At 40.2% G+C, this 27,755-nt stretch overlaps 1 protein-coding gene across 1 annotated transcript; it reads right to left on the bottom strand.

Moving 5' to 3' along the window:
• Positions 1–978: 978 nt before the first annotated feature.
• On the bottom strand, positions 979–27,128 carry GEMIN8 (gem nuclear organelle associated protein 8). Its single transcript, XM_008926829.3, has 4 exons — positions 27,028–27,128; positions 23,644–23,683; positions 20,416–20,872; positions 979–3,046 (listed from the first exon to the last, which is right to left on the bottom strand). Exons 2-4 carry the CDS (start codon positions 23,644–23,646, stop codon positions 2,796–2,798), a joined length of 711 nt encoding a protein of 236 aa, XP_008925077.2. The 5' UTR covers positions 23,647–23,683; positions 27,028–27,128; the 3' UTR covers positions 979–2,795.
• Between the last annotated feature and the right edge of the window lie 627 nt (positions 27,129–27,755).

Genomic DNA, 27,755 nt, shown 5'->3' with positions numbered 1-27,755 from the left:
GAATCATGTCTGCAGCACCACAGTTGCATTCTAGTCAAGTAAGTGGGTGGCATAACATTGTGTCTTTGGGGGGAAAAAGTGCACATGTTCCCACGATTGAGGACTGCAGCACAATACATATGGGCATGAAAGGTGAATGTTACAGATGACTGGTGTTTTTGAGTTGCCATTGCATTTCTTCCATGATCACACCTTTTTATGTGAGACGTTTCTTAAAAATTTAAAATGACATGGGAAACAGAGTAAAAGAACTGCAACAAAGAATTTCCAAATTTTGCTGAATTATCAGCAAAATGGGACATCTGGCCAAATACCAGCAACAGCCCATCCCCTGAAATGACATCATTTGGCAGCAGCTCCTAAGTCTGCAGTAGTGTGTTCTTCCGTTTCAAGCCTTAGTACATAGTTCCTAGGGAACACTTCATCCAGTTCTCTCTACTTTTAACCTCATGAAGTATATTAAACCCTCTTAGAAATAGGTAAAAGAACCAAAGGCAAGGAAATTTCTTTTATATTTTATATGAAGTAGGAAAGGAATTCAATGTTGTCTTGTATGAGGTCTCTACAAATACTTTTGGAGACCAGAATTTCTGCTTCTGCTAGAAGAACCAGCTAGGTGCAAAATAAACCACAGTAAGAACTAGGACTTGTGTTGAAAAGCAAGAACAGTCCTACCCATTCTTCCTTTATTTTCTGAACTGAACTGCACAGAGAAAACACCATCACCACACTGGAAACACTTCAAATAGGAACAGAGAGATTTATGTATGTTAATCTGGGACAGGGTTTTCCCCCAGCGGATGCAGCAACCTTCCCATTCATTTTGTGCAACACCATACATTTGTGGTACTGACTGGCACTCCTGTGAAAACTCCTGTCAACACTCCTTGCGCTTCTCCATATGCTAAAACTGTTCTTGCTCTAAATTCAATCTTCCTTAAACAATGCAGCACCTAAAAGAAAGCTTTAGCATATGAGAATTGAAGTGTCCTAAGTATGGAAGTTTGTTTATACAAAACAAAAGTAAATTACAAAGTGTTACGAAGAAAATTTATTTGGTCAATGAAAGGAAACCCAAACAAAACACCAAATTTTTGACAAAACCCACCAAAAACAAGAGTGAAGACAAATGCACGACTGTTAATAACCCTTTTCCCTCTCCTGTCTCACTGAAGTTTTTCAGACTAATCACACCAGTAATAAGTCCTGGAGATTGGGGGCTTTTTAACATCAGTGTTCAATTTAACTTCATCTTGTCACAACCAAAGTGAAAGAGGTACAACTGACATGGAAATGTTGCTTGGAAAATACATAGTAACTACTAGTAAAAGCAAAGATATTTCAAACTGCATTGCAGACTTGCTTTGTTGCAGCTGGCTGCTGCAGAGGGCACAGCAACTGCTGGTGTGCATTACGAACTACACGTGCCTCAGAGATACTCTGGATACACTGGGAATAAACTGAAGCCAGAATTTTAGTTGTGACCTTCCTCTGCTGCCAGAAAGACAGATGAATATGTCACTATTAAATGAGCAGAAGGTTCTTTGGCCCTGGCATGGAAACGCTGTGAGACAAACTACAGCCCCTCAGCACACAATAAGATGTAGCAGCAGTGCTTCACCGAGAGTCCTTGGAAGTATTCACGGTACCATTTTTTAAGGAGTCATTGTTTTTGAGGGGCCAGTTCTGCCTCTCTTACACAGACCACTTGTGTGCCTCACTCCACCTTGTTAGCTACTAGTGGAGCAAACACAACTGACCAAAAGTAGAGAGTGACAGAAATGGAACCAAACAGCCTGTGCAGATGGATGAGTACACACAGAGGCACATCTACCTGCTTGTGTTTAAGTCTTGTGCATGTCGTGTGCAGGCGGGCATTGGAAAGCTGCATGTAAAACAGACATAGCCTGCAGGGCTACCTGTCTTTCATACCTCCATATACATTGTTCAGATGCAGTCTATCAAAATAATAAGCCTTCTGTAAAGCTTCAAACCTGTCAGGTGCTTTTTATTAGAATAGCAAAAATCACTGTATGCACTGTCTCCTATAATGTGTCCTCTTAAGTTTCTCTTCTGCTAAACAGACCTCTAACAGACAGGACCATATCAGGCTTCTGCCCCACCCTCCCACCCCCTTCATTAAAACATTTTTCCATATAATGTTGCTTTAGAGTCAGACTTCTGTCAGACAAGTATCAGTCTGGAAGAAAAACTTCCTGCGTTATTATAAACCTTTGAAAAAGAATTCAAATGTCTGGGCTACGGTAATTTGATAAGTTGTATCTTGGCCAGTGGGCTCCTGGTTCTCAAAAAAAATCCAAGATTAGCAGACATAACACTTCAAGCTGTGCTATGTGAAACAGAATCCAAATGCTACTATGTTAAGACTAAAAAATGGGATCACTCAAATTCCTAAACAGTAAGAGCAGACAATTCCTATGGTCTTTTTCTTATTTGCATCATTTTAAGTTTTCCCAGTTCACTGAGTATAGACATGGTTGTTTCTTGCAAGCATGGTCAAGGCAGGCGGGTATCAAACAAGTAAACACATGACTTAAGACAGGTTTGATACTCCCATCCCTCCTATTACTACTTGACAACGGTATGTGGGTTGAACAGACAGTGAGCATTGCTGACAGACAGTGTAAAAGAAACAAAGGCCAAAGACACACATGCTGTCCTTGCCAGATTCTGCCCCAAAGCCCACCCAAAACCAAAACTGGCCGTTTGTTCTTTCAGCAGCACAACCTGACTGAGGCACAGTTGTGTGCCATGTCAGAGCACAGTCCAGGTACTCACAGCTTAAGGGGAATAATGGGCCAGTATTTGGGCTGCTTTTTGTCACAGTTCCTATCAAAGATAAGCTGCATGGCAGCCTCCATTGCCTGGATTTTGGCAGCATCAGCACCATACAGTTTTTTCATTTCTGCCATTCGCCTCTCCCCAGGCCTTTCCGTCGGCGGCTCCACAGAACGCTCCGTCCTCCTGTGAAGGTCTTGATCAGCCTCCACGTACGGGTCCTCAGCTTCCAGCTGCTGCTGCCTCCCTACACAAACAAACCATAAGAGATGTAAATTACTGAGCTATCAACCAATCATGCTTCAGTTTAGATTTTAAAAATATGACATATTCATATTTTTGCTGGGTCTTAAAAGGCCAAAATTCACACATTCGAGGGTGCAGCTGCGCTCGTTTTGCATAAAGACACATTCCTACTAAATATCATAATAAAGGTAGGCTGGAAGAAGTGGGAAGAAAGGAAGAAGACCCTGGAATTGAATCCTAAAATTGTAGCAAACTTCTGTATTAGTACTAGTAAGCAAAAATTAGCATTGCTTCATTTCTTCCCAACATACACATACCCTGAAAAAAGAAAAAAACCCAAACAACCAAAAACCAAAACACAATCCCTCTACCAAAAAACCACAGAAACAACTCAACCAAAAAAATCCCAACCCACTCTCTCAACAAAAAAAACCCCAAACAAACAAGAGAGTTGCTTCCAAAGTAATGACTTAGCAGCTGAGAAAGGAAATAATGCACAGGACAATGCAACTTTAGCTGAATCACAGCCAAGAGAAAATGTAATCAGTTACTACTCTATGAAAATTAACAAATTGGTCTGTCATGTCTGCCATTAAGTGCATTCAATGACACACAGCTGTAGGCGCTGTGTTTAGTAAACTATCCAACCTTATCCATTTCTCAAGGCTTTCGAAGTTCACAGCTGGCAGCCTTACTCTGTTGCTTTGAAGACAAACGGAACACCACCAACATAAATCCTTGCCTCAGGTCTTTTAAAGAGGATTTAAAACAATTCACAGAGGCAAAACATTTGGACCAATCTGTCAACAAAAATTCTCTTTGGTAAGCCCAACTGAGAACTTGATTTTGCATGTCCAAACTTACTTCCACTTCCTGGGTGCTGCTTTGATGAAACAAATAATGCTCTGTGCAGTTAAAACAGCGTAGTTCTATACAAAACTCCCCTCTTATTGGGACATTTTTACAAGATGTAGAAAATCACCTGGTAGCTGAACTCCTTTGCCTACCAGTAACAAAAGACTGTCCTCAAAACTGCGTGACACAGTTCACTACTAATGACAGCAGTTGGGTTTTTTAAATATCAAAAAGGACAGTGTCCACAGGTCAGAATGCATTAGACACACACAGGACATGCTTCTCAGTGTTTGCTGCCATGTACCTCTTCCCTCTTTCCCCTTAAGGCAAAGATTTAGCTTCCACAACGCACATGACATCTGCAAACCCCAACCCAAAGTTAAGTATCCTGACAGATCTGTGTCAAACATCTGCAGTTTATTTTTATACTGGAAAGTACAGTATATATAGCAGCCAACTGCCTGTCAGCCTTCCTAAAGGAATTATCTCCTATACCTCATTCACATAAAATAGATATTTTAAAGAATCAGAAACTTCAGTTTTGGGATCTGTTTGTCTGACAGGGACATAGAAAGCTTTTGTCCTGTCATCTGAAACACCATTCACAGTTTTGTGCTGGTCGACAAAGGACAGAAGGCTTTGAGGAGTTATTAGCAATCTGTTCCAGAAAGCTGTTTCTGTGACTTTGCTTTAAGGGCACACCCTGAACTGGCTGCACTGCCAGAATTCACATGGAAACATACATTGGAGTCCATATGTGCTTTTGGAAGAGTCAGATTTATTTGGTGTCAGGCCATTTTAACCAGAAGGTCTGAATTAAAGGAGGAGCTAACACTGCCTACAGAGGGCTCAGCACTCTGAGGACAAGGTATAGCACCCAGGCAGCGACTACACAGGTCACCTGTGTCCCATTGAAACCAACTTCCTGGGACACCAATGTTTCTCCACAGCAAAACTCTGGCAAGGCAATGAACTGAACTCGTATTTGTTAACTCTCCTGGGCCACAAAGATAATTCCTTGTACTTCTGTATTGCCCATGGAAATTCTTTATTCTTTAGTTCCACAGCTGCATGCTAGAGACAGCTGCTTCCTCGCTTGCTTGCCATAGAATGCTCTCTGATAGCTCATTGCACACACTAATGCTTTATTATTAAGAAAAATCAATTTCTCTGGAGATAGATAATGAATTCTTCTGTTTGGTAATTAAATAGGTTTGTAGCAGAAGCTTTATGATGGATGAGTGGATTACAGTTTAGGGCACATCAATCTCCATTTTGTAGCACTGAGCAGTTCATAAATCTGCAGATCCTACTAGTAACAATCAAAATAATAATACCAATTTAAATTCTGTTCTCAAAATTACCTGTTGGACATCTGGAGCACATGTTTTACTTTACACTAATCAGATGTACTGCCTTTAACTTTCTAACCTGACTTCTGCTATTCCACAGCTACGGGTTAAAAAAAGTCCCAGAGTGATTGCATTACACTCGCAGACACATAAATCAGGTCTACAGAGTCCAGGCAGAGGCTTGGGACACAAACTGGCTACAGGGACCCATAGTTTTTTGCACCAAAGGCTGAATTTGAGCATAGAACATGACAGCTGTTGCTGGTAATACCACTGCAGCTGTGTGGAACATGTTGCAGTTTCAAATCCGCTATTTGAGGAGAGACACTACTGTGACAAAATCCACGGTCTCAGCAAGAATCATAGAATGGCTTGGGTTGGAAGGAACCTTAAAGATCACGTAGTTCCATATAGTTCCTGCCATAGGAAGGGACACTTGCCATTAGACTAGGGTGCTAACAGCCTCATCCAACCTGGCCTTGAGCACTTCCAGGGATGAGGCATCTACAACTTCTCCGGGCAACCCGTCCCAGTGTCTGACCACCTCACAGCTGGCAGCACTATTTGCACTCAATCAAGGAAAGAAGTAATGAAACCAAATGCTGCTTTTCCAAAAGCAGTATTTTCAGTCAAACACAGATACAAGGAATAGGTAACAGCAGAGAAAGCATTGTCCTGTTGAGATGAACACTAAACTTTCTTTGGTGGGGCAGGGGCTGGGAAGTAGAACTTCTCTAATTTGCAGCAGTCTGGGTTCTTTCCATTATCTTAGAGTTTATTTTAAAAACAATACAAAGCAGTACAACTTGAGCTAAATATGCAATTACCTCTTCATCGAAAAGATGACAACAGGCATCTGACAATGGAAAAAAACAAACAAAATTATAAACTGTCTATAGCCCTGAGCCCACTGAGGCAACCAGAATTTCTCTGAAGCAAGGACCAAATACTCATCCATGAAGTAGGTAGCAAGGTTTATTCAAACACTAATTCTCAGCCTGCAGCAATGAAGTCCCCAGCTCATCCTCAGATCACTTTCACATTCCACATTCACAAGTCATTGTGCTGCCAAGTTATAGACATGAAACAAGTAATTTTTACACAGTTCTAAGTAGTTCCTCCTTCCAGTTCACACAGACTAAAAAATAAACATGCTTTCTTCTACAGCATTCAGCTTCAACTACTGGCAAGCTTCCGCCAGTCATGGAACAGTATTTTGCAAATGGTCACAAGGCAGGCAAGCAGCTGCAGTGGTAATGGGTTCCTGCACAAAGGAAAAGCACTGCTGATGTTTTCCCAATTGGTCAGTTCCATTTCTTTTCAAAGATGTTCTTTCACTCTCTTGAAGCTCTTTTCAAAATTAACTTATTCCTACCAAGTCCAGCTCTGCTGGAAAGTCATCATTACCTGGCCAAAACCAGTTGGGACACTTTTTACCAAACACAGTAAATATAATTTTTTAACCATGAAGGAAAAAAGTCGAGATCTATCGTGGTTTAGCCCCAGCCAGACACCAAGCCCCACACAGCCTCATTCCTCCACCAGCAGGATCAGAGGGAGAATTAGATGGGTAAAAGCTGGAAAACTCACGGGTAGAGATAAAGAGAGTTTAATAGGGAAAGCAAAAGCCATGCACACAACCAAAGCTAACCCAAGGAATTAATTCACTGTTTCCCATGTTTGGGCAGATGTTCAGCCATCTCCAGGAGAGCAGGGCACCATCATGTGTGACAGTGACTTGGGAAGACAAACACCATCACTCCAAAAGCCCCTCCTTTCTCCTTCTTCCCCCCAGGTTTATGTACTGAGTATGACGTCATATGGTCTGGAATATTCCACTGGTCAGTTCAGGTCACCTGCCCTGGCTGTGTTTTCTCCCAACCTCCCATGCACCCCCAACTTCCTTGCCAATGTGGCAGCACAGAAAGCAGAAGAGGCCTGGTCTCTGTGTAAGCCATGCTCAGCAATAACAAGAACATCTCTACATTATCAGCCCTGTGTTTAGCACAAATCCAAAACACAGCCCCATACCAGCCATTGTGAAGAAAGTTAACTCTACCCCAGCCAAAACAAGCATATCTACTAACCCATACTGCATTCTCAGTGATTCCAGGCCTTTTGAAAGAAAGTTTTGGGTTATTGTTTCCCCTCCACCACTTTTCCCACCTTTTATGGAAGACTTTCAATCTGGCGTGTACGAGCTGAAAATCAAAGTGAACAAATACAGACAACTACCTCTATCCCCAAGGTCTGCCAGAAGCAGGATGAACAGTAACTAGTATATTAACTATTCGCTGCATTTGGGCCTTCATATGCACACAAATGACCTTATATACTTTCAGCAAGACAATGACCTAAGCCCTTCAAGACATAAGCTATTTTCCCCACAAGCCCTTAGCAACTCAGATGTCTTATTTCTCCTTTTTTATAAAAATGCAAATGTCACACACTTGCTGTAAGTTTGATCCACTTCACTTTTCTTTCTTTGTAATATCCTTTGAGAAGCTTAAGCAGTAATAAAAAAAATTTCCTGTCCGGAATTTATCCTTTTCTTATTAAAAGAAAAAAACCAAAACAAAACAAGGAAAAAACAACCTCAAAACCAAAATCCAAATAAATTCCCTGATTCAGAAAAATGTCTCCATGGAGAGACTTTGCAACATTAAAAGGACACAGAAGTAGGGAGGGTAATTATCTATGTCGGATTTTTAATGAAAGATTCGTACCCAGCATTGTGCGGTTTCTCGTACCATTTTTAGCTCTCAATATTTATACATCCAACCCCTAGCTGACTGTAGCCAGTGACCATATGCAATCTGAACACGTTTCTTCTACAGCCAGCCTTCCCCACAGGTCCCTCAGTTCTCACACCCTGCAGTCTGCCATGTGCTGCCCCACACAATGGTAGCTACAGTAAGAGACTTGCTCCTCCTAAGTGTCATATGCCTTTACTGACTTTCAGTTTCTTGCTTAGTTGGCTCATGATTCTTCAAGGAAATACTGCACTTTACTCAGTCCCGATGTGTTTTTATTTCTCCATGATTTCAGACTGACCTATACCCCCTTCACACATCTGTTTGCTTACTTCAAGTGATGAATTATTTTCTGTTACTGCTGCGTGTGCACTTTCTGAGCTTTTCATCTTAAATGCTACCTGAGTTGATCTTGAGCAGCCCACACTAACAGAGTTAAAAACACTACCCATTTCTACTGATTAAAAACTCCTAGTTCTCTCTTTGAATGCCACTTCCCACGAGCCTATCTGCTGTGTTAAGTGTTCTGCCCACACAGGATTCTCGCAAAATGCCAGCTCCTTCATCTTCCTAGAAAAGCTAGCTAAATACCTTTACCACAAACCTACATAAGAGTTTTCCAGAGGTGATAGAATCAGACCCTTTTATTGTGCCCATACTTACAGGAAGCAGGGATAGCATGGGGAAAACCAAAATCTTTGCCTAAAGGAATTCCAACAAAACAAGGATTTAAATCTGAGGACTTGTAAACAGGATATTCAAGGAGTTTAATTTCTGCAGAGCTCTACAGAGCTCTGGATTTCCAGAGGGTTGACATCTCAAGTACTACTCTTTATCAAGTGCAAAGATTTGCAGGACAAGAGTTTCCAACAGTGGGAGCCTGCGAGATACAAACAATTGTGACTCACCCCCACATCTGTAAAGATAAAATATTCTTGGTTGCTGAAAACAGCACGGTGTTGCTTACTGGAGGGTTACCTTGGAATACTAAGTAACTTACAGAAACTGTGGAAACATAATGAAAAAAGAAAATGATGATTTTATAGCAGAATGAACAGCCTCATTCTAGGTATAAGTTGGCTTGGGGAAAACAGATTTCCATTTAAACTTATTCTTAAATTTAAAACTTTGTGCTTGCAAAAAATTGATGAAAGGATTCCCCAAGACACCATGTAACTTTCCCTTTCCCATTTTTAACAGAAGTCTGATCTCCAAAGACAGCTAGGCCATATCTTGCTATGCCAGCAGTCTCATCTACACAGAAAAATCAAATGCTGTAGCTGGCTCGAAAACACTGATTTGGAATAAAAATTACTTCCAGTGTGAGTAATTGCCTGTAATGTTAAGCTTTCAACAGAGTCACAACCACCACAAAGATGCTGAAGGTATTAAAGCCCCAAGTATCTACACTGACAAAATTTCCATCTGCTAGTTGAGGAGGGAATAAGTTAAAAGAAACTGAATATTTCACCACATGTATCTACAAGCAATGCAATATGCTCAAGAAAAAAGAAAATTTTCTGTTACAGGCTTTGAAGTAAGAGCAGATGTGATTCCTTGGCAAGCTTGTGGCAGTTTGAAACCATGGTTCCGTGGACATTTTCCTTTCCTCAGCTACAAAACCAGCTTATGCAATTTCTGCTCCTCTCCTTCTCCCTTAACTGCATGCTCCAGCTCCCAGGCCCCTCAAGGATGATGTTACAACTGTGTAAGGGGTCACACAATGAATCCTAAAAAAACCCCACCAACCCAACCCTCCAAACAAACAAACAATCAAACCCAAACAAAAACCAACTAACCAACCAAACAAAAAAAAAAACCCAGAAAACCCCAAACCCAATCCCAACAAGTTATATTTAGGTCTGGTACAGTTCAGTGTCCTGGCAACACCAGAGCAGGATCGAAAGTCTAAGAAGAAAAATTGCTTAACCTGGCTTTGGCACTGAGACTGAAGCACAGCCCAACTGAAACCTATTGGTAAGAGCAGGAAATAGTCTCAGGTGAGAGACTGCACTCCCTCAGACAGACTCAGTTGCAACAGGCTGCCTAAGCAGACAGCAAACAGATTTTACAAATCTGAAGTACTCCGACACCTTCTCTTTCACTGTAACCCAACTTTTCTACACATTTTGAAGAGGACAGCTCTGTAGAAACAGGACAAAATTACTTACCAAGAGAGCAAGTGAAGAAAATTACCTTTGAAATAAAAATGAACAGAAAGGAAGGAAGGAAGTTTAGAACCAAGGTGTTCCATTTTCAGGTTTGCTGCTGAGTGGTATGTATCATTCTCAAGTTAATTAAGCACATGCTGCACTGTAATTAATCCATCTTACCTGAATGTTTTAAAGAATTAATTACCTCATATTATTTTGTTATTTGGGTTAAGTAACTGGCGGAAAGTTTTACAGCTAACAAGAGAATAAAGAGGCCGATTTTTGTTTTAGAAATAGGATTAAAAACTGAGAAGGATTGTTGTGTGGTCTCCAAAACAAACTGCCAACAATCCTACATGGAAACAATATAAGCCCTCATGTCCATGTTTACACTCGCACTAGGCTACAATGGTTACTGCCCAGCTAAACATCAAATCACCTTTCTTTTATTTTCTTCTCTTACCTTCACAATGAAACCCTTAAAAAGGGATATTCTTATCCCAACCAGAAAATGAACTGAAACAATTAAACCCTATGAACACGAAGCTAGTCCAGTAGATCCTCAAGTGAAAGCCTGCTCTAGAAATTTGAATGCTCTTAATGTAATTCCTAATCAGGCATTCCCAAATCTTCGTTCGCGAAGCCTAGCCATGATGATGAATCAGGCATTCGCTCATCTAGGACAGAAAACACACGGGTAAGCCCAGCATAATCAGTCTGTATCACACCAGAGGCACCAAGGTGTTCAGACTGCACTGTGCCATCTGACAGAATTAAACTGCTAGGAAGTTGCTGACCGATCACTGCTTAGAAATTAGTACAGGATCAGGCACTGGCAGATGCCTCTAGTAAGGATCAAGTCTACAGCAATAAGACTAAATACAGACCAGCTGACTCTGCACTCCCATCCCCCAAAACAACTCCAATCTGTCACTGATGGCAACAATGCTGATGCCAGACAAAGACAACACTGCTAGAGTAAACAGAAGGATTACTTAAATCTATATATAACTATATCTACACATACATGTATGGCACAGTCAGAGGAGCTGGAACAAGGAAATGTTCAAATTTAAAAGTGTTTCTTTAAAAGCAAACCAGAATGCTGAAGAAACATGAGTTTCACAATAATTTTTTATGGGTACCTTGAATAGAAATTAAGCATATGCACTTGGAAGAACGTGTTTCACGATGCACAGAGCGCTAGACAGCTAAATTATACTGAGTTTGGTGTTCTCAGGAAAATAAAAAGGAAGCAGCCTGTGTTAGTCTTCTAAATGAAACTCACACATTTGAACTTCACACTGAAATTTCTTTCTTGACTACAGCCACAGACTACAGTGCTGAAGTGAAGTTTGGTTCATTGTCTGATATGACGAAGCTATGTTATCAAAAACATTTGAAAAACATTTTTTTGGAGAGCAACCTGTAGCCATGTTGCTGATTTTTCGGAAGGAAGTATACTCAGACTATAAACTGACCTTTCAGTTAACTGGCACATCCATAATTTAATATTACCACAGACATGCAGAATTAAATAACAAGGTCTGATCCAGAGAAAATTAATTTCAGCAAGTAAATATGCATTTTCTCCATGCTGCCAGTAAACTGTGTGTGTGCTGCATTTGGAAAGAGATATCTGGAAAGAGGGTCAAGCTAAAGGAATCAGTTAAGCATATCACAACTCGTGAAGGAAAGGGCTGAGGGGCAGCTTTGGAAACTATGACCTTTTCCATTTCTCATTGCTCATTTCAGCACTCTAGTAAATTAAATGAAATATACTTAAATACATGAGGGTAACTGTTATGCCCAGTGTTAAAAACACAACCAAAAACCTTGGGAAAATATGCCAGAGGAAATCTGCAGATGTCCGTCTATTTTACCTTCTGCAAATGGAAAATGTTTGACTTCAGAAGAAATTCCAGGGTTGGGTGCTGGAGCAGAAGTCAGCACTGTCTGCTTTCAAAGAGGCAGCTGGCATCTCGCCCTTTAGAAAGTTAAGTTGTACTTCTTAGCACTCAGGAGCTCCATCTCTCCTGTCACTTCAGTGGGATAATTCACACATGAAGCAAGTATTTCAGTGACTTGATGAAGAGAAGACTTTATACAAGGAGAGCCATCAGACTAAAAGCCCATCTAGCCTGACAGCCTGTTCAGGACAGAGGTCAGTACCTAAGGCCAAGAGAAGAACACAAAAGCAGGGAATGCAACTCCCTACGAACCACCAGCATTACCTAGGGAGAAACTGAGAGATCAGAAAAAGGCAGATACTTCTTCCTGCACTCCTCCAAAGCCAGCCAGCTGCTTTGCGATCTACCACCTCAACACTTCCTCCATCAACATGTCACACGATGCAGTCTTCAAAGTCTGGACTCTTCAACATTTTTCAGCCTCCTTCCCATCATAGCAGCGGCCAAAAATCCCAATGAAATAACAACTGATGAATTTTAAAGCGAGTTCTCCAACCCTCTGCTCGGCAACCACATCAGAAATTGCAGAGCTCCTAGAAATGAAGGTGCTCTGCAAGGCTTGTGCAAAATGAAAGAACAGCAGCATTGGTTTGTTAGTATTTGAACAACCATAAAACGCTGAGGCCCAGCATGTTCTTTGGAGACCTACATTCCTTGGCAAAGTTCCTCCAATTTCTGTGAATACAGAGCTAACTTTCAGAGCAACAAGAACTTCAGCAACTACAAATGAAATTCAACCTAAGAGATTCTTACCCAGTTAATGTGAACAATAACACTCAGTAGTGTAACACCCATGTTATTTATTTCAGTACAAATATTCATTTAAGATTTAGCCTTCACTTTACATTACCTCCATGATTTCAGTGTACCAGAGCAGTGTATGACAACTTAAGACACATGTCCTTCAAAATATCAGGGGAAAATTCCAACATCCACATAAACAGCTTTGGGTACTTTGGAGGCCAGCACCAACTGTAACACGGATGAACTGAGTACTTCATAGGGCCACAGCACAACTGTTTCTTGGTATGTTGCCATGTCAACCTTCTCTATTTTCCTGAGTGACAGGGAAGTGCTATTACTCCTGTATCACACCTCCAAATAAAAAGAAAATGGACACAAATTCATAGAGCAGGAGGTGCTTTAGATTCCTGGGAACAGGCTTCACAGCAGATCACATCACAAGGTGCCATAGGGGCTCAGCTCAGGCCCTGAAAAGACAAGAGGGACAATGCTCCCTCAAACCTTTGGGTTTAAGATGCATCATCCTTTGGGTATAAATGACTAGCTTCCTTCTTCCTGGAAGACTAGAGGAGCCACTCAGAGCAGCTGCAGATGCTAATGGAATAAGCAAGCAGGCAGACCTGCCTTCAAAAAATTACCAGGACCAGTTACGAGTGTAAGTAGCGTCTGCATCTTCCCACACTAAACTGTTCCCATATGAAGCAATCTTCCAAAACAGCATTCTGAAAACTATTTTTGCTTTTACAGTAAGACTGGGGACGGATTCATTCTTCCACACGTGGCCTCTCAGTCCTGGGGCCCACCTGTTGGTTCTTTGCCAAAACTTTGCAGGGGCCAGGTATGTCACAGCAATACCCTCAAACCCTGGAATGGAAACCCCACGGACACAAAACAGGCACTGACACTCTGCTTATCTCATCTAAAACTGAATTACCGCATGTATTTTCTTTGTAAACAGAAAGTTCCAATAGCTAATGCATCAGAGCAAGCTACTGACCTGTTTCCAGGAGATCCTTCTGTGACCAGCAACTATGAAGAAACAGTTATCAAAAGCAGCTCTAGCACATGGATGGTGAGGGACACGGCAGCTGAGAGGAGCAATGACCTGTCTCTGTTCTGCACATCTTATTCCCATATCTTCAAGACAAGTCCAGCCAGAAGGAATTTTACCACAGCACTGATTTAGCAAGAACAGCAACAATTCAAGTTTACCAGACTTCTCTTATTGCCTCATGAAAAACTTCGGGATAATAGCCCTCTGGGAGACAGGGTAGCTCCAATCCTTTATTTGTTCAGCAAAGATATCAACAAGAAGCGTTCTGGGCACAGGAATAACATGTTAAAGTCTGTGAAGAACAATTCTTTCAGATCATATTGTTCATCCTTCTACCACCTGAGGCTTTTGCTTACGTCCTGCTGAGGTACTCAAAATCCCTTATAAAGATGAATAAATTGAACCTCTCGAGAAGTCACCTAAGATATGTACCATCTCACTATAACAGGAACACAGCAGACAGACAAAGGGTGACAATTTCAGACAGAAATTCCTGAAGTGTAATACATTCATATTAGCACAGTATTCTTCATTTCCTTTAAATGTAAGAGGAAGTAAAGGCATTTGACATCTTGGCATTCCTCTTAAAGCAATGTCTACACTACAGTTATACTGAACCACATGAGCTTATTTTCCCACACTCCTAGCATTAACCTGCTGTAACTCAAATACCAGTACTCCACAGCATGCTTAGGGAGAACTGAGACCAATACAGCCATTGGCAGATAGGGAAGTGGCATTCCAGGCCCAAGCTCCACCCAATGGTCCACACTGCACACGAGAGATTAGTCCACAGCATCCCCAGATGCCACCTACTAGGAGCTGAAACGTGCAGCATCTGTACTGGTCGCCAACACTGTCAGTCTCAGCCTGAGGCACATAAAAATAAGAAAGACTTTACATATAATTTCCAGGTATATATATATAAACTGTCACGCAACTCTCCAGAGCACACAGCAGAGGATATCCACTTGTAGCTGCACTTGGTCCAGTGACACCAAAAGTGAAGTTTCCTCAAGCTTTATAGTGTCTCTTTTCCATTGCTTCCTGCAGCAGCAAGTACACCTGTACAGCATAACGTCCACTTGTTGCAAAATGTGTTGGCTTGATAGGAAAGACACAGGGTCATACAGCAATTATGCATTCTCCTAAGTTCAAATGCTATCCCTAGCATAAGATCCAAGGACATTTTCTTGACTATCATATATTTTAAGAATGGCTGCGTTCCCAAATTGATACTCTCAGTACAAAGAAAACATTGTCTATCATGAAATGGATATAAAACTGTGCCCAACTGTTGCTCTCCAACTGCAATTCAGACCCTTTAATTTTGCAAGTACCGACAGGTTTTTAATATTAAAGCAGTGAAAACTGTGGGACTTTTCCTTGTTTCTCTAGTAAGGGGGCACTTTCTCAGCTCTTGGCTGCCAGTACCAAACAACACAGCCTCTACATTGGACACAGTGTGTGCACTTGACAAGATTCTGCTGCTACACAGTAAAAGGTTCGATCATCAAGATCAGAGTGTGGTACAAAAGGAGGGATTTTCACATTTCTTCTTCAGCTCGCATAAAAACATGTTTCAAAAGCATCTCAAGCACCCACACACATTGCAGAGAGCGCTCTTATTTCACAGGCATTTCTCAGAAGCTTCAGCAACTCAACTTCTAAAGATTGTGGTGAAAGTTCATGCCAGACAAAGCTTTTTGGCAGTCAAAAAGTTTGTCAGTCAAGGCTGATAAAGTCAAGGAAGTTGATCAGATATTTTTAAGTTCACCATCCACAATGCTTGGACAGCTTAGGGCAGGGAGGAAGAAACAGAAATGCTGAAGACCAGGAATTTGTAGTTCAAGAATTTGAGCTACAGTCTGATGGAGAAAAAGACAAAACAGGACAAAAATATTTACCAAAAGCAAAGGAAAGAAGGAAAACATACTTGCAAACTCCCTGAATCAAAGTCTTTTTTCCAAAGCTGCATGCAGGCCTTAAACAAAACCAAAAGCTTCACAGATCTGGTACAATTCAAACAAATTTCAAAACACAGAAAATTCCATTACTCCCTCTTCACAAAAAAGGCAGTGGCAACTATGATCTTTCAGAGAAAAAGAAACTTGAGGGGAAAAAACCTACAAATTGCAGTTTTGAAAGAAACATCTTCATCCACCATTTCCTTTCATTTTTTAAAGAAAAGTTTTCCATTTAGCATGAAAATTTTAAGTTGAGACAATGATATTTTTGGAAGAAGCTGGAGGGTATGTGTGGGCAATACAAAAAGAACCTTTAATGGAAAAAACTACTCAGAGCATTAACAAATGACAGACCATTATCCTTCAGTAATGAACTGACATGATGGTACTTTCCCTTCCTTTTCTTTGTTTTTAAATAAAGGACACTGTCTCGTTTCCTGTTAACTACTACAGAATGGTTCTCAATGTACTCGCAATGCTGTACTCACCCAATTACGGTGTTTTCTCTTTTATATAAAAGGGAACAAAGAAAAACTACATAAGGACAAACTACATGTTTCAAAAGCTAAATTTAAAAGTGTAATAAATATGTTCAATTAGACATTTTACAGAATTGTTAGGCTTGTGAATCTTCCTTTCTTGGTTTCTGCCCTTTCAATTCTTGCAAATATAAAAGGCAACTTATTGCATTCTGTTCTTTACAGCCTAGATGCTTGGAGAATTTGGTACCCTACCTAGGTTTGACAGGTATGGTAACCCAGGATAACAACTTCATGCTCTCCGACAGCCAGAGGGAAGACTTTTAAACGCAACTAAAAATACCCCCAAGGAGCACAGTCTATTAGGATCCCCAGTTACATGAAGAACCAGAACAACAGACTAGCCTGACAAGAAAATCCTCTAAAAGGGGAAAATCACTATTATGATTCTGTATAATTATGATTCTGTATGAAGACACAACTGACAATTGTCTGTAAGGGATTTTAACTAAATGCACCATATATCTAGATAAGTTTGTAGCGCATTAGTATGTCTGCGTTCATATAGCCTCAGCAAAACTATGTTCGCAATTACTTCTGGGCATTCCAGGAACATGTAACTTGACTGCAACACATGACATGAGTATAAAAACTAGTAAGAATTTGACATGAATTCAAGGCAAAAAAGAAGAGATTGTTTTAAAAGAGGTTGCTTGTGAACTATATCACTGCAGAAGTGTTAAATCATGCAGCAAGTTTGCCAAAGCCCTTACTTTGCAAGTCAGCCAATCACTGCAAATGCCCACTGTGAAAACAAAACAATTGCTTACTGTAGTAAGGAATCTGCTTGTTCTTCAAGTCTGCAGCAGTTACTAAAAAATGAAATGCACCTGAAGTTTTCTTCTTTGGCTAGTCTGACACAATCGCTTTCTTATCTCTGAAACTTTTCTCTTTGCAGTTAGCATTAAGGCTTGTATGTCACTATCCAGGCACAAAGGTCTTTCATAGAACCAGAGAATCATACAATCACTAAGGCTGGAAAACACCTCCAAGATCTTCGAGTCATCTCATTGCCACCTACATCTCAGGCTTATTTAAGTTTTTTACAGTTAAAGTTTGCAAGATCTTATCCTCTGATGTCTGTGATCACATTCACTTCCAGCAGGCCCTAGATCAGGCATAGTAAGTGAAGAGTCTGACATCAGCTAGTATTCATTTTAGTCTATTTGATTATCCTTCTACATGCTGACGAGACGTGGATCATGTGTGGGAACCAACTATATCTTACTTGGAAAATCTGGACTCTCACTATGTGTGTCCAAAACACCTGCATTAATGCTGTGTAGTATTTCCTAATTTTTGCAGGGCTTGAAAAACACCAGACTAACAGAACTTATCCTTCACAAAGATTAGTATCCCCTTCCTTATGTGCCAAATTCCATTTTCTATTTGTCCCATTGCCGCTTTTTTCCCATGTAAGTTGCAGATAAACATGTATCAAACTCTTGCAAACTCTTCTTTTAATGGAAGAGCAAGCTGGGTGTCTTTTCTCAAGTGAATATCAAGGTGCAGGGGTCAAAGGCTCTGAATTCCACCTGGAGCCCTTTATTTATGCCAGAGGAAGAAAATATGAGGCACAGCCTTCCCCTTAATGTTCCCTAACAGCTGGCTTACACTTCAACTGATCATCAAGATCTCTGTTGGTATTCCACTTGATATACCCAAACATTTCCATTCTCTTCAAAGAATACGTAAAACTCTTACCTCACCATCACAAATGCCTCTTTCAGACATGGAGGCCTAAATTTCAGGCACTACTGAGGTTTACAGTGCCCAAGTTTCTCTACAAATCTGCTCCTCAGGTAGAGGAGGCAGCCCAGGACATGCAGGTTGGGATTAAAAGGAAAAGGCATTAAGGAGAAAATACTGAAATAACCATGGATTTCTTTTGTGGATGCATTATCTCCACCTTCTTAAGCATCAATACAGAATGACAACTGTTCTTCTGCACAATATGAAAGATATAACATGATAGCATTATTATGGATCACAGCTTAATGAACTTCTGCATTTAATTTTGTTCATAAACAGCAACCAGGAAAATTAGTAAAACTATCTCTTAAAGTACAGTAGTATTGCCTTCAACTCCATACAAGCTCACTTCCACATCATCAGGGAAACAATGCCTTTCCCCTGCTCCTTGGTGCTTATGTTTTTCTTTGAGAAACTTCAACAGAATAAAAAATTTATTCTATTTTCCTTTTCCCTTATGATGCACGAAAAAATTATTTCTGAGCAAGATCATAATGTATTTTTAATTACTCACAAAATTAGCATTTAGATAGCACCATTCACCTAAGACTTCTGTGGCACTTCTAAATTGCAATTAAATCAAGTACTTGTTTACTTTTTCCATCTTTGAGGAATTATAGACAATTACTTAGTACTATCCTCATTTTGTCAGGGAAGCTACTAAAGAAACTGAGGCATGCAGTAGCTAAAGACCAGAGCCCACTTAAATTTGCATGAAGATCTGCAACAGTGACACTGAAGTGAATGGAGTTACACTTATGCAGAACTAGGTTGTTACGTAGCACCCAGCAGAGACCTAATCCTTCCAAACGGCTCCAAGTACCACTGCGGTGGAAGGAAAAGCAGTAAAATCTGTATTCTGAGTCACAAACCTCTTCCCAATTCACCTGCTCATCACAAAGAACGAAATCATATTTTTAGCAAGAGCAGCCAGCAAGGGGTCAGGAAGAGATTAAATAGCTATACCAAGGTCATACAGGATATTTGGAACAGAGAACATCTCTGAGCCCAGATCTCCCAATTCCACTTTAATCACTCACATACCTTTAAACACCACTAACCATAACAATCAAAATAAATCCAAAGAAAATGTTCTGCATTTCCAGAAGCAGCCCAGCATCTTAAAGCATCATGCACCTCATCAAAGGAACATTTCAACAGAGAACACCAAGCTGATTCTGCAAAAGCATGATGAGAAAGGGATTCATGTCAGGCACTACAACGGAGTTCCTTAACTCACCTTCCTCTGCTAACTATATCAACTGTGCATCATACTGATGAGAAGTATGAAGTTAGGCTGAATTGTTTCAGCTCACTGGATATCTTCTAATCAAAGAACTTAAAATAAAACCATTTCTGTCTTTCCCTCCCAATCACTGCCTTTATCACACCTTTTTAGAACATTTTCTCTTTCAGAGAAAGCTCTATTAAGCATTCATTCTGGGCATTTACTACCGGAATCATGTGTGAAGAGTTATTTTCATCATTCTGCTTTCTTAAAAGAGCATGATAAATTTGCCTGCAACATCTGTATATGAGTAAAGTGTCAATGAAGTACAGTATAATCCTTTATTTCTTTTAAGGATTTCACAGAAGCAAGATGACCAATACCTCTGAGGATCAAGACCTGAGAAAAACCTTAAGTCTTTGGCTTACAATCCCTCCTAAAGGACCTGGGTCCAGATCAAGAAGCGAAACAAAGAGAAACTTGTGGTGCAGTACAGAATGAAGAGGATGCAGGGGGAGAAGAAAAGGATCACGAAATTCTACTGTCAGGTTAGCCAAAGAATAACAAACAAAATGGCTGCTCCACATTATAAAATACACTGAGGCTTACTCTAGGGTTCAGTGATGTAATAAAGCATTTCCTGTGGGTCCCCCTCTCAGAAATACAGCATGCTAACTAGATTTAACCATAAAAATACTGGGTTTTTTCTTCAGCTCTGAAGATTAATACTGTCCTCTGAACAAATGCGTTATTCTCTTCTTTGCAGTCACAATTTTCTCTCTCTCTCCCTCACCAAAAAACTTTCAAGCATTTTCACAGATTTATTTCTAATAAATGGTACTGAAGTGCAGCCATCAGTTTTGCCTGCTTCATTCTGCTTGGCTGCCTCACTTGCAGTGCCTATTTCTGAGAATTCTTGCAAAACCTGTAAAAATTGAAGCCATCCAGCACTCGGTGTTATGGCCATCAAACACCAGAAAACACAGAACAAGTATGGACTTACGCAGCTCTTCCCGGTGCCTCTCTGTCTCTGCAAAAAACTGGCGAAGCTCCTCTGTGATCTCCATGTTACTCAAGTCATACTCTATCTCCCCTTCAGACTCGGAGCCTTCTTCCATTTCGGAGTCCCTTTCAGCATCCTCCTCCATTTCAGAGACTTCTTCAGCATCCTCCCTCCCTTGGTGGGCCCCTGTGCACTGCTGAGCTCCCCCACCATACAGAGCTCCTCCATGTGGTCGATAGCGGGAAGAATAGTTTCGGGTATGTGGGAGATCATTCCCATCCCAGTCTGAGTAGTGGCTACTGGGAGAGGTTGCAGGAGGATACCACGGTAGGTGATAAAAGGACTCCATGGCTTTCCTGTAGGCTTTCTGGTGCCTCCGCATCCAGCGCATGGCTAAGTTATAGTGCTTCCAGTATCTCGTGTACACCTTCTGAGAATACCACGGCTCGGTGTCTTCCTGTGGCCAAAACATGGGGGAGAGGGAAAGACAAAAAAAAAAAATGAACTCCCCCTTTTATTTTTTTAATAAAGAGCCACAAACAAAGAGAGAGGGAAAAACAATAATTAAGGGAGAAACACTGTAAATGCAAGCACAATTCTGCCTTTTAATCGCTAGTAATCCTTTACCTATGATAAAACATGCACACTTGAAAAATGACAACACGGTGCACGTGCATTACTTCCTACACTTCATTACTCCTACAAGAGATTGTTTTTGCATCAACACAACTACCAGTGAAGAACTAGCAATAGAGGAGTTGTAGTATCCAGAAGGTATTTTCCAGGTGTTCGTGATACTACAGTGGGAATCAGTTCTTTTTAGGGAATGTGCTGTGTGGATATATTCCACAATTCCTTAGCCACTCGCGTGAGTTGTAAGAACTGAATCATTCCAAGGTGTAGGTATTACAACCCACACCTGATTTCCAAATCCGCAGACAGAAAACACAAGAGATTAAAATTCCTCCATATTAAACAAAGGCATTCATTTTATCCAGTAACATATTTCCTGCCTCTGCCTGCCAAAGTTTCTCAGAAAAGGTCAAATGGCAATTCAGACAAGTTCATATATCCATCATGGCCTCAATCAAAAACAAGACTGTATTTGGCCAAATGCAAGCTGCCAGTAAATCTCCCTTTTGTGCTCATCAGCAATCAAAACATGAAAAGAGGTAATAAAGTGTCACTGATAAAGTATGGAGAAAAACAGCTCTATAGAATGAAACATACTGTAACACACCTCCTGTCTTCCAGTAAATCTTAGTTTTCCTGAAAAAAACCCAGTTTTACGCTGTTCAGATTTCACCTCACCAGCAACTACAAAGCCCCACAGTTCCTCTAGCCTTAAGCTCCCTTCATACAAGCCATTTCATCTCCCTTCTCATCCTGCTCTCAAAAAGTGTAATAATAAAGGATCTTAAAAGAAGACCATAAAGTAAACTAAACAGCAAATCTTTTTTTTCCTTCCCCCCACGTCTTAATTTCCATAGAAAATCTTTTCTCTGGGCTAAAATGGAAAGCCTGTACTTCAAATTGGAAAATTTTAATTAAGTCATATTTTGGCAAACACTCAAAACTATGGCAAGATTAACTGAGGTTTTCAGAGATGAATGTGACATTTACAGTCCTTTATTAAGTTTTTTTTTTTTAAAGGACATACAAGACAAAAATCTTTAAGTCTGTTCTCTTGATGGGCACCATTCTATAGTCTTAAAAGAATGATTCTTTGGGAAAAAAATCCCAAAGCAAAACAGAAAAAACAAACCCAAGAAATACTTTCCATTTAATGCTAACACTATCAAGAGAGGTTAACTTAGTTTACTTACATTTGTTTTCACTTTCTGCTTCTCAGGTAATAATGCAAATACTAGTGAGTTTGGAATAATAATTGTAACTCCCATGCTGCCACATTTCTGCAAAATTGAGACCATTATCCCAAAAGAGATCTACAAATGCTATCTCTTTTTAAGGTCATTGCTAAGTGCTCTCAGAAACAAAATACCTTCAGCTAACAGACTACATAGAGAAAACCCACCACAACAAACTTACATTCCTTAAGATATTTCTGATCAAAAACTACAACCTATTTGTGAAGGGCTATGGAGCTCAGATACATGATTTAAAAGTGCATACAACTTATCTTTCCTGAAAAGTAAGAATCCATGGAGTTGAAACTTCATTGTTAGTCTCCTCTTGGTCTAACATTACACAGCTACTGGACCATGAAGTTTAGATTATTTATTCCCAAAATGAGTGGGTACAAGAAAAGCATCTGCCTTCCATATGGAATTTCTTCATTCTTAATCATCCAACTATCTAAAAGCTAGGATGAACTATGTTTTAATTACTGTTTCCCTTTGCTTAAGAATGTCACACTGACTCCTCATCCTTCAGCAGACAGATGAGAATGTCCTGTTATCAAATCTAACGCATTCACAGGTTACTTTTAAAACATTTTGTCTATTTTTTACCTTAAATATTAAAATACTTTAAAATCCAGTTTTGAAACACCATAAAGCTTGACAAAAGCAGGTATCTCCTACATTCTGTGTATCTCCAAAGAAGACAGTGCATTCTTTTAAAGCTCAAAAATTTTCTCCAGTTCTTTTACAATGTTTCTAAAAAGGGCATTGATGACCTTACTGCAAGCTCTGGAATCCAGCTGGTTGATTTGTCTAGCTGACTAGTTCCAGTTGTTAATTTAGGGGAAAGAAAGACAGAAAGACAAAAAGCCAGTTCATGTAGACAGAACTGTGATCCTGGTGCTTGTCCAACTACTTTTTGTGGGTTTTTTTTGTTGGAAGCGACCCTTGAAAATCCCTCTTACATCTGAATTTTAAAAATACATCTGTTAAAAAAGAAATTACAGAAATGTTTCACATTGGGGTGTAAAAGGGAAAGGAACACTTTTAGTCTAACTCAGTTCTGTGTCTGTGCTTTTTCAGCTGTGGAATAAATGGAAATAAGAGATTTCCTCAAGGAAACAAAAGCTATAAATCTAAGGCAAATGATCAGAGTCCTCTCTTATTTTCCTGTTATGTCTCTGGAGTCTTCCCAGGAGTAGACAAATCACTCATTGTTGTAATCTGAATTCTATTTTCAAAGCAATTTAGCTACTTTCACATCTAATTTTTACATGTCTGCATTCACAGTTCAATAAGTGCTTGTATGCATTTTGTATTTAAATGTGACTAAGCTATCACACAGAAACCCATAAAGACCTCTTACCATCTCTTGTAGAGTTTGTTCTGGTGATGATCAAGTTGAACTAGAAAAGAAAACAGTAGCTTTTTAATTTGTAATATATGTATTAAGATTGCCACAGGCACTGAATATAGTTTGTTATATTTGAGTACTATGGCCTACAAGTATTAAACATACCTTCTCTGTTGTGGCTAGTTGAAGTCTCTCATTTATATATTTTGATTAACATCAGTAAAAATCCCATTTCTTAGAATTATCCATTACAGTAAGGAAGGTAAAAGGGAGCCTTCCACACAATGCAGCCTAAAATGCCGCGACTGATCACTTTTCCCATTATCTTTTTCTTTTCTATTTTTCTCCCACACTTCATGCTTCTACAGCCTTTATTTTCCGAATTAATACCAAACAAAAATTATACACTTGAAGGAAACACACCATTCTCCCTTTTTCGTGTTGTCTGCACAGGGGCTTGTATAAAAGAAGCAATTGCCATTAAATGTTTCAATCCATCTTGACCACACTCAAGCAATAGATTTCTGCTTAAGCCTGTGGTGCACTTATAAACTTCATACACTCCCTTATTTCACTTTTTTCTTTTTCAGCCTCTGATCCTGCCTCCCATAAAGAAAACACAAGTCAATTCAGGTTGCAGCCACATTTTTTAAATGGGAGGAAAAGGCTAAAAGGAGAGGGGCAACCAGATGAAGGGGAAAAAAAAGAAGGAAAAAGGGAGGAAAGAGGGAGAACATAACATCTACAACCACTAGGCGGGATTTTTAATTACCAACATTTTCACTGTGATTTACCAGTAGGAATCACTGAGAAATATTCTGGATCCCCTCCCTATTTGGCAATTATTTTATTACATTAAGACATTAGCTGTTTCATCCACATATTTCTCCTGATACTCTCACCCCAACTTGAACTTTGGTAGGTGAGTGCCAGTGAAAGGTAAAAGAAACTCAGTATATTAAAGTACCTATTGCTACGGCTAAGAAATGGTAAAATACTCTTCCCAGAAACACTGGAATACAGCCAAGACAGCACTTAAAACTGCTGTAGATTTATAAAAGCATAAAAGTATGATTTTTCAAAATGCATATGAATACAGTACATACACCAGTTGCATTCTGCCTCATATGTAACAATACTGATTAAAGAGCAGCTTTTTGCCTCACACAGTCACACTGTGTGAAAAGAAATGGGATGGGCTTTATCCAAACAAAATGCAAATCATGTGGCGACCACAAAGGCAAATTTCTGTCCTTTCCAAAGCCCACATTAAGCTCAAACTCACAAATCCCTGGTAACACCAACATAACTACAAGAAGCTCTACATACATGAGCAGTCCCATTGCAATTGATGGGATAACTCATGCCAGCAAAGGCTGAAGATCCAGGCACTCTGATTCAGGCAACCAAAGCAGGTGAATTCACTTTATTCTCTCCTGCCTGCTTGGAGGAAGAAGGAAACCTAGCACTGAGGTCCCTGCAAAACACTTTGATTACCTATAACACTTGAAATCCACACATGCATAAAAGATCCCTGTGCCATCTCTGGCCATTTCAAACATCTCCTTCTAACAACAGTCCTCTTCAAAAGTTTTATCTCCACTCTCTCATGATGTACACATATACTTTTTGTCTCTTTCCCACGTACATCTGGATGCTGTAAAGGTTGCCATAATGTCTTTTTCTCATACTTAGAAAGCTAAGCCCATGTAGCTGATTCTTTCGTTTTCCACTTCAGAAAAAGTACATGCTTAACTTTCGTGTTCACTCTAATTCCTACATGACAAAAAATTCTTTGAACTAGCTGCAGCATAAACAGAAATCAGGTTCGAGCTTAACGTAAATACACTTTTTAAAGCAGTTAAGTGGTGAAGTCTGATACTCTATACATGTACATATGTACATGTATACACAACATGTACATATGCTTTCTGAAAGGGAAGGAGGGGAAAAACCCTGGTAAAAGGATCCAGCTTTATTAGTTTACCAAATAAGAAAAACCTGTTTTGCCAAATACAGAAACTTTAATTATTTTCCAAAATAATTTATGAAACATTAGACTACAAATATAAAGCAGAGAAAAACAATGCTGCAAGCCTGGACACTAAATTAAAAAATGAGTTTGTTTTATTTTCAGCTGAATTACTCTTCCAAAACAAACTATATAAAATCAGAAACATGACAAGCAGCAGAAAACAAATGTGATAGTCTACTTCTATAACTTACATTTTTAAAAACAAAATATTGAAGCAATTGAACATATGAAATTCACCAGCAACTGTAAAATTTAAAATGAGGAGATTTGTTTGCCTATGCCGCTCATTAATGACGGAAATTTTTTATTACTATTATTTACTTCCTTTTCACATTTTTAAAGTATTTCTCCACTGATAATTAACCAGGGATGTACTCCCTTTCATTAAAACACGCCTGTCTCCTTGCCAGCTTGAGGCAAGTGAGCATCAGTGAAAATAAACAAATCTGATCAAAGCAATGACAGCATTTAATTTCTTTGGAGTCAACAGAAATTGAGACCATGTCTGTCATATCGTGAGACACAACTACGACACACTGGGGTTTATAACTTAGTAAATAAGTCACACTCTGGGGACGACTCTGGGACCAGCAGTGTGCTGGATCCAGCGCTGCCACACGGTGGCCACGCTGGAGGTGACAGGGACAACTCACAGCTCAGTGTGAGATCAGCGAGGGTTCAACTATTCACAACACTGATCAACAAAAGATTAATTAATTAACCTGTTGCATGGTGTTATGTCATTAAATTCAGCAGGTTCCAAAAAACACATTTACAGAAAGCTTTCCTGAAACCACCAACTATGTTTGAATCAGAAATGACCCAAAAAACAGACAGCTGACCACCCCCTCAGCCCACTGCTGCTTTTGTCCCTGCTGTGAGATGTGTCTTCAGTCAGGCCAGAGCTGTCCCTAACTCAGCATCCAGCTTCTGGTAATGGTTAGGTTAGTTAAGAGATGCACAGTAAAACGTGACACTAGAATATGCATACAGGAATTACTTTTCCAGGTACATTTCTCCTGATTTCAGCAAGTGTGTGCATCCTCCCACAAACATTTATTTAATTTTATACTTCTGATGCTTATTCTTGGTGTAGAATTACCAACAGAAGAGGGAAATGTCTGAAAAGCAGCTTGACATCCTGTGCTTCAGATTAATACGGTGCATTGCTAGTCTGTGACGTTAACTTTAATACTGAAGCGCCCTAGTTACAGCCATGGAGAAATATAAGCCTGTGATTGCCGAGACAGTTGGCAGCAAAAGTTATATCCCTTAAAAAAGAAGGGGCAGAAATTCTCAACACTATACACTGCATTCTTGTTTGGGAATGGCAGTAAATACAAGACTTGTCCAGCACTTACAGCAGAGTTACAGCTGCTTCTCATCCCAACAGGAGTGCTGTGAAGACCCACCTATCACTATGATGTTCACACCAGTCTCCTTACAACAGCAGCAATTGCTGTGGATGGAAGGGATACAAATCACACATAAGGCAAAGTAATGTTTTCAAGCTTTAGCTTATTTATTATGGCTCTTTCGGCCCGAGCAGAGGCTAAGACAGTGTGATCAGCTGTGGCTACCCAAAAGAGGGTCTTTATTCTCTGAGGTCCAGGACATAAACCCAAAAGCTATTTGGGCCAAAAGTCAGAGGTTAAAAGCAAAGTGCTAAAAGCTGTACAACTATCAGTAGCCCCAGTAAACTTATGTTTCGTGTATGGCCGGTCAGTTTAGCTATAAACAAGGAGAAGAATGAAACTTCGCCACTATATAGTTCATTTCCTGGTGGCACTCGTGTCGTGACCAGACTCTGGCCAGTGACTCTAAGGCTCACAGAAGCGATGGGCAGCTCTCGCCTCTGCAAACAGGGCTAACAATTACACCCGAGAAGTGGTAGGAACATAGGCCTTGTGCCCCGGCCCCAGCGCACAGAGCACCGCTCTCGCCCGAGCTTCCTCACCGCCGCCTCGGGACTGGGGCCGACATGCTGCAGAGAAAAGGATCGGAAAAGCCCCGCGCACGTACAGGTGCCACAACCACCGCATGGTGCCACAACCACCGCATGGTGCCACAACCACCGCATGGTGCCAGA

The sequence above is a fragment of the Manacus vitellinus genome, unplaced genomic scaffold, assembly GCF_001715985.3.
Source record: "Manacus vitellinus isolate BGI_N305 unplaced genomic scaffold, ASM171598v3 scaffold_7_pilon, whole genome shotgun sequence".
NCBI classification, from domain to species: Eukaryota; Metazoa; Chordata; class Aves; order Passeriformes; family Pipridae; genus Manacus; species Manacus vitellinus.
Note: the sequence above shows the minus strand (reverse complement) of the source record. Positions and strands in the feature narration are given on the sequence as shown.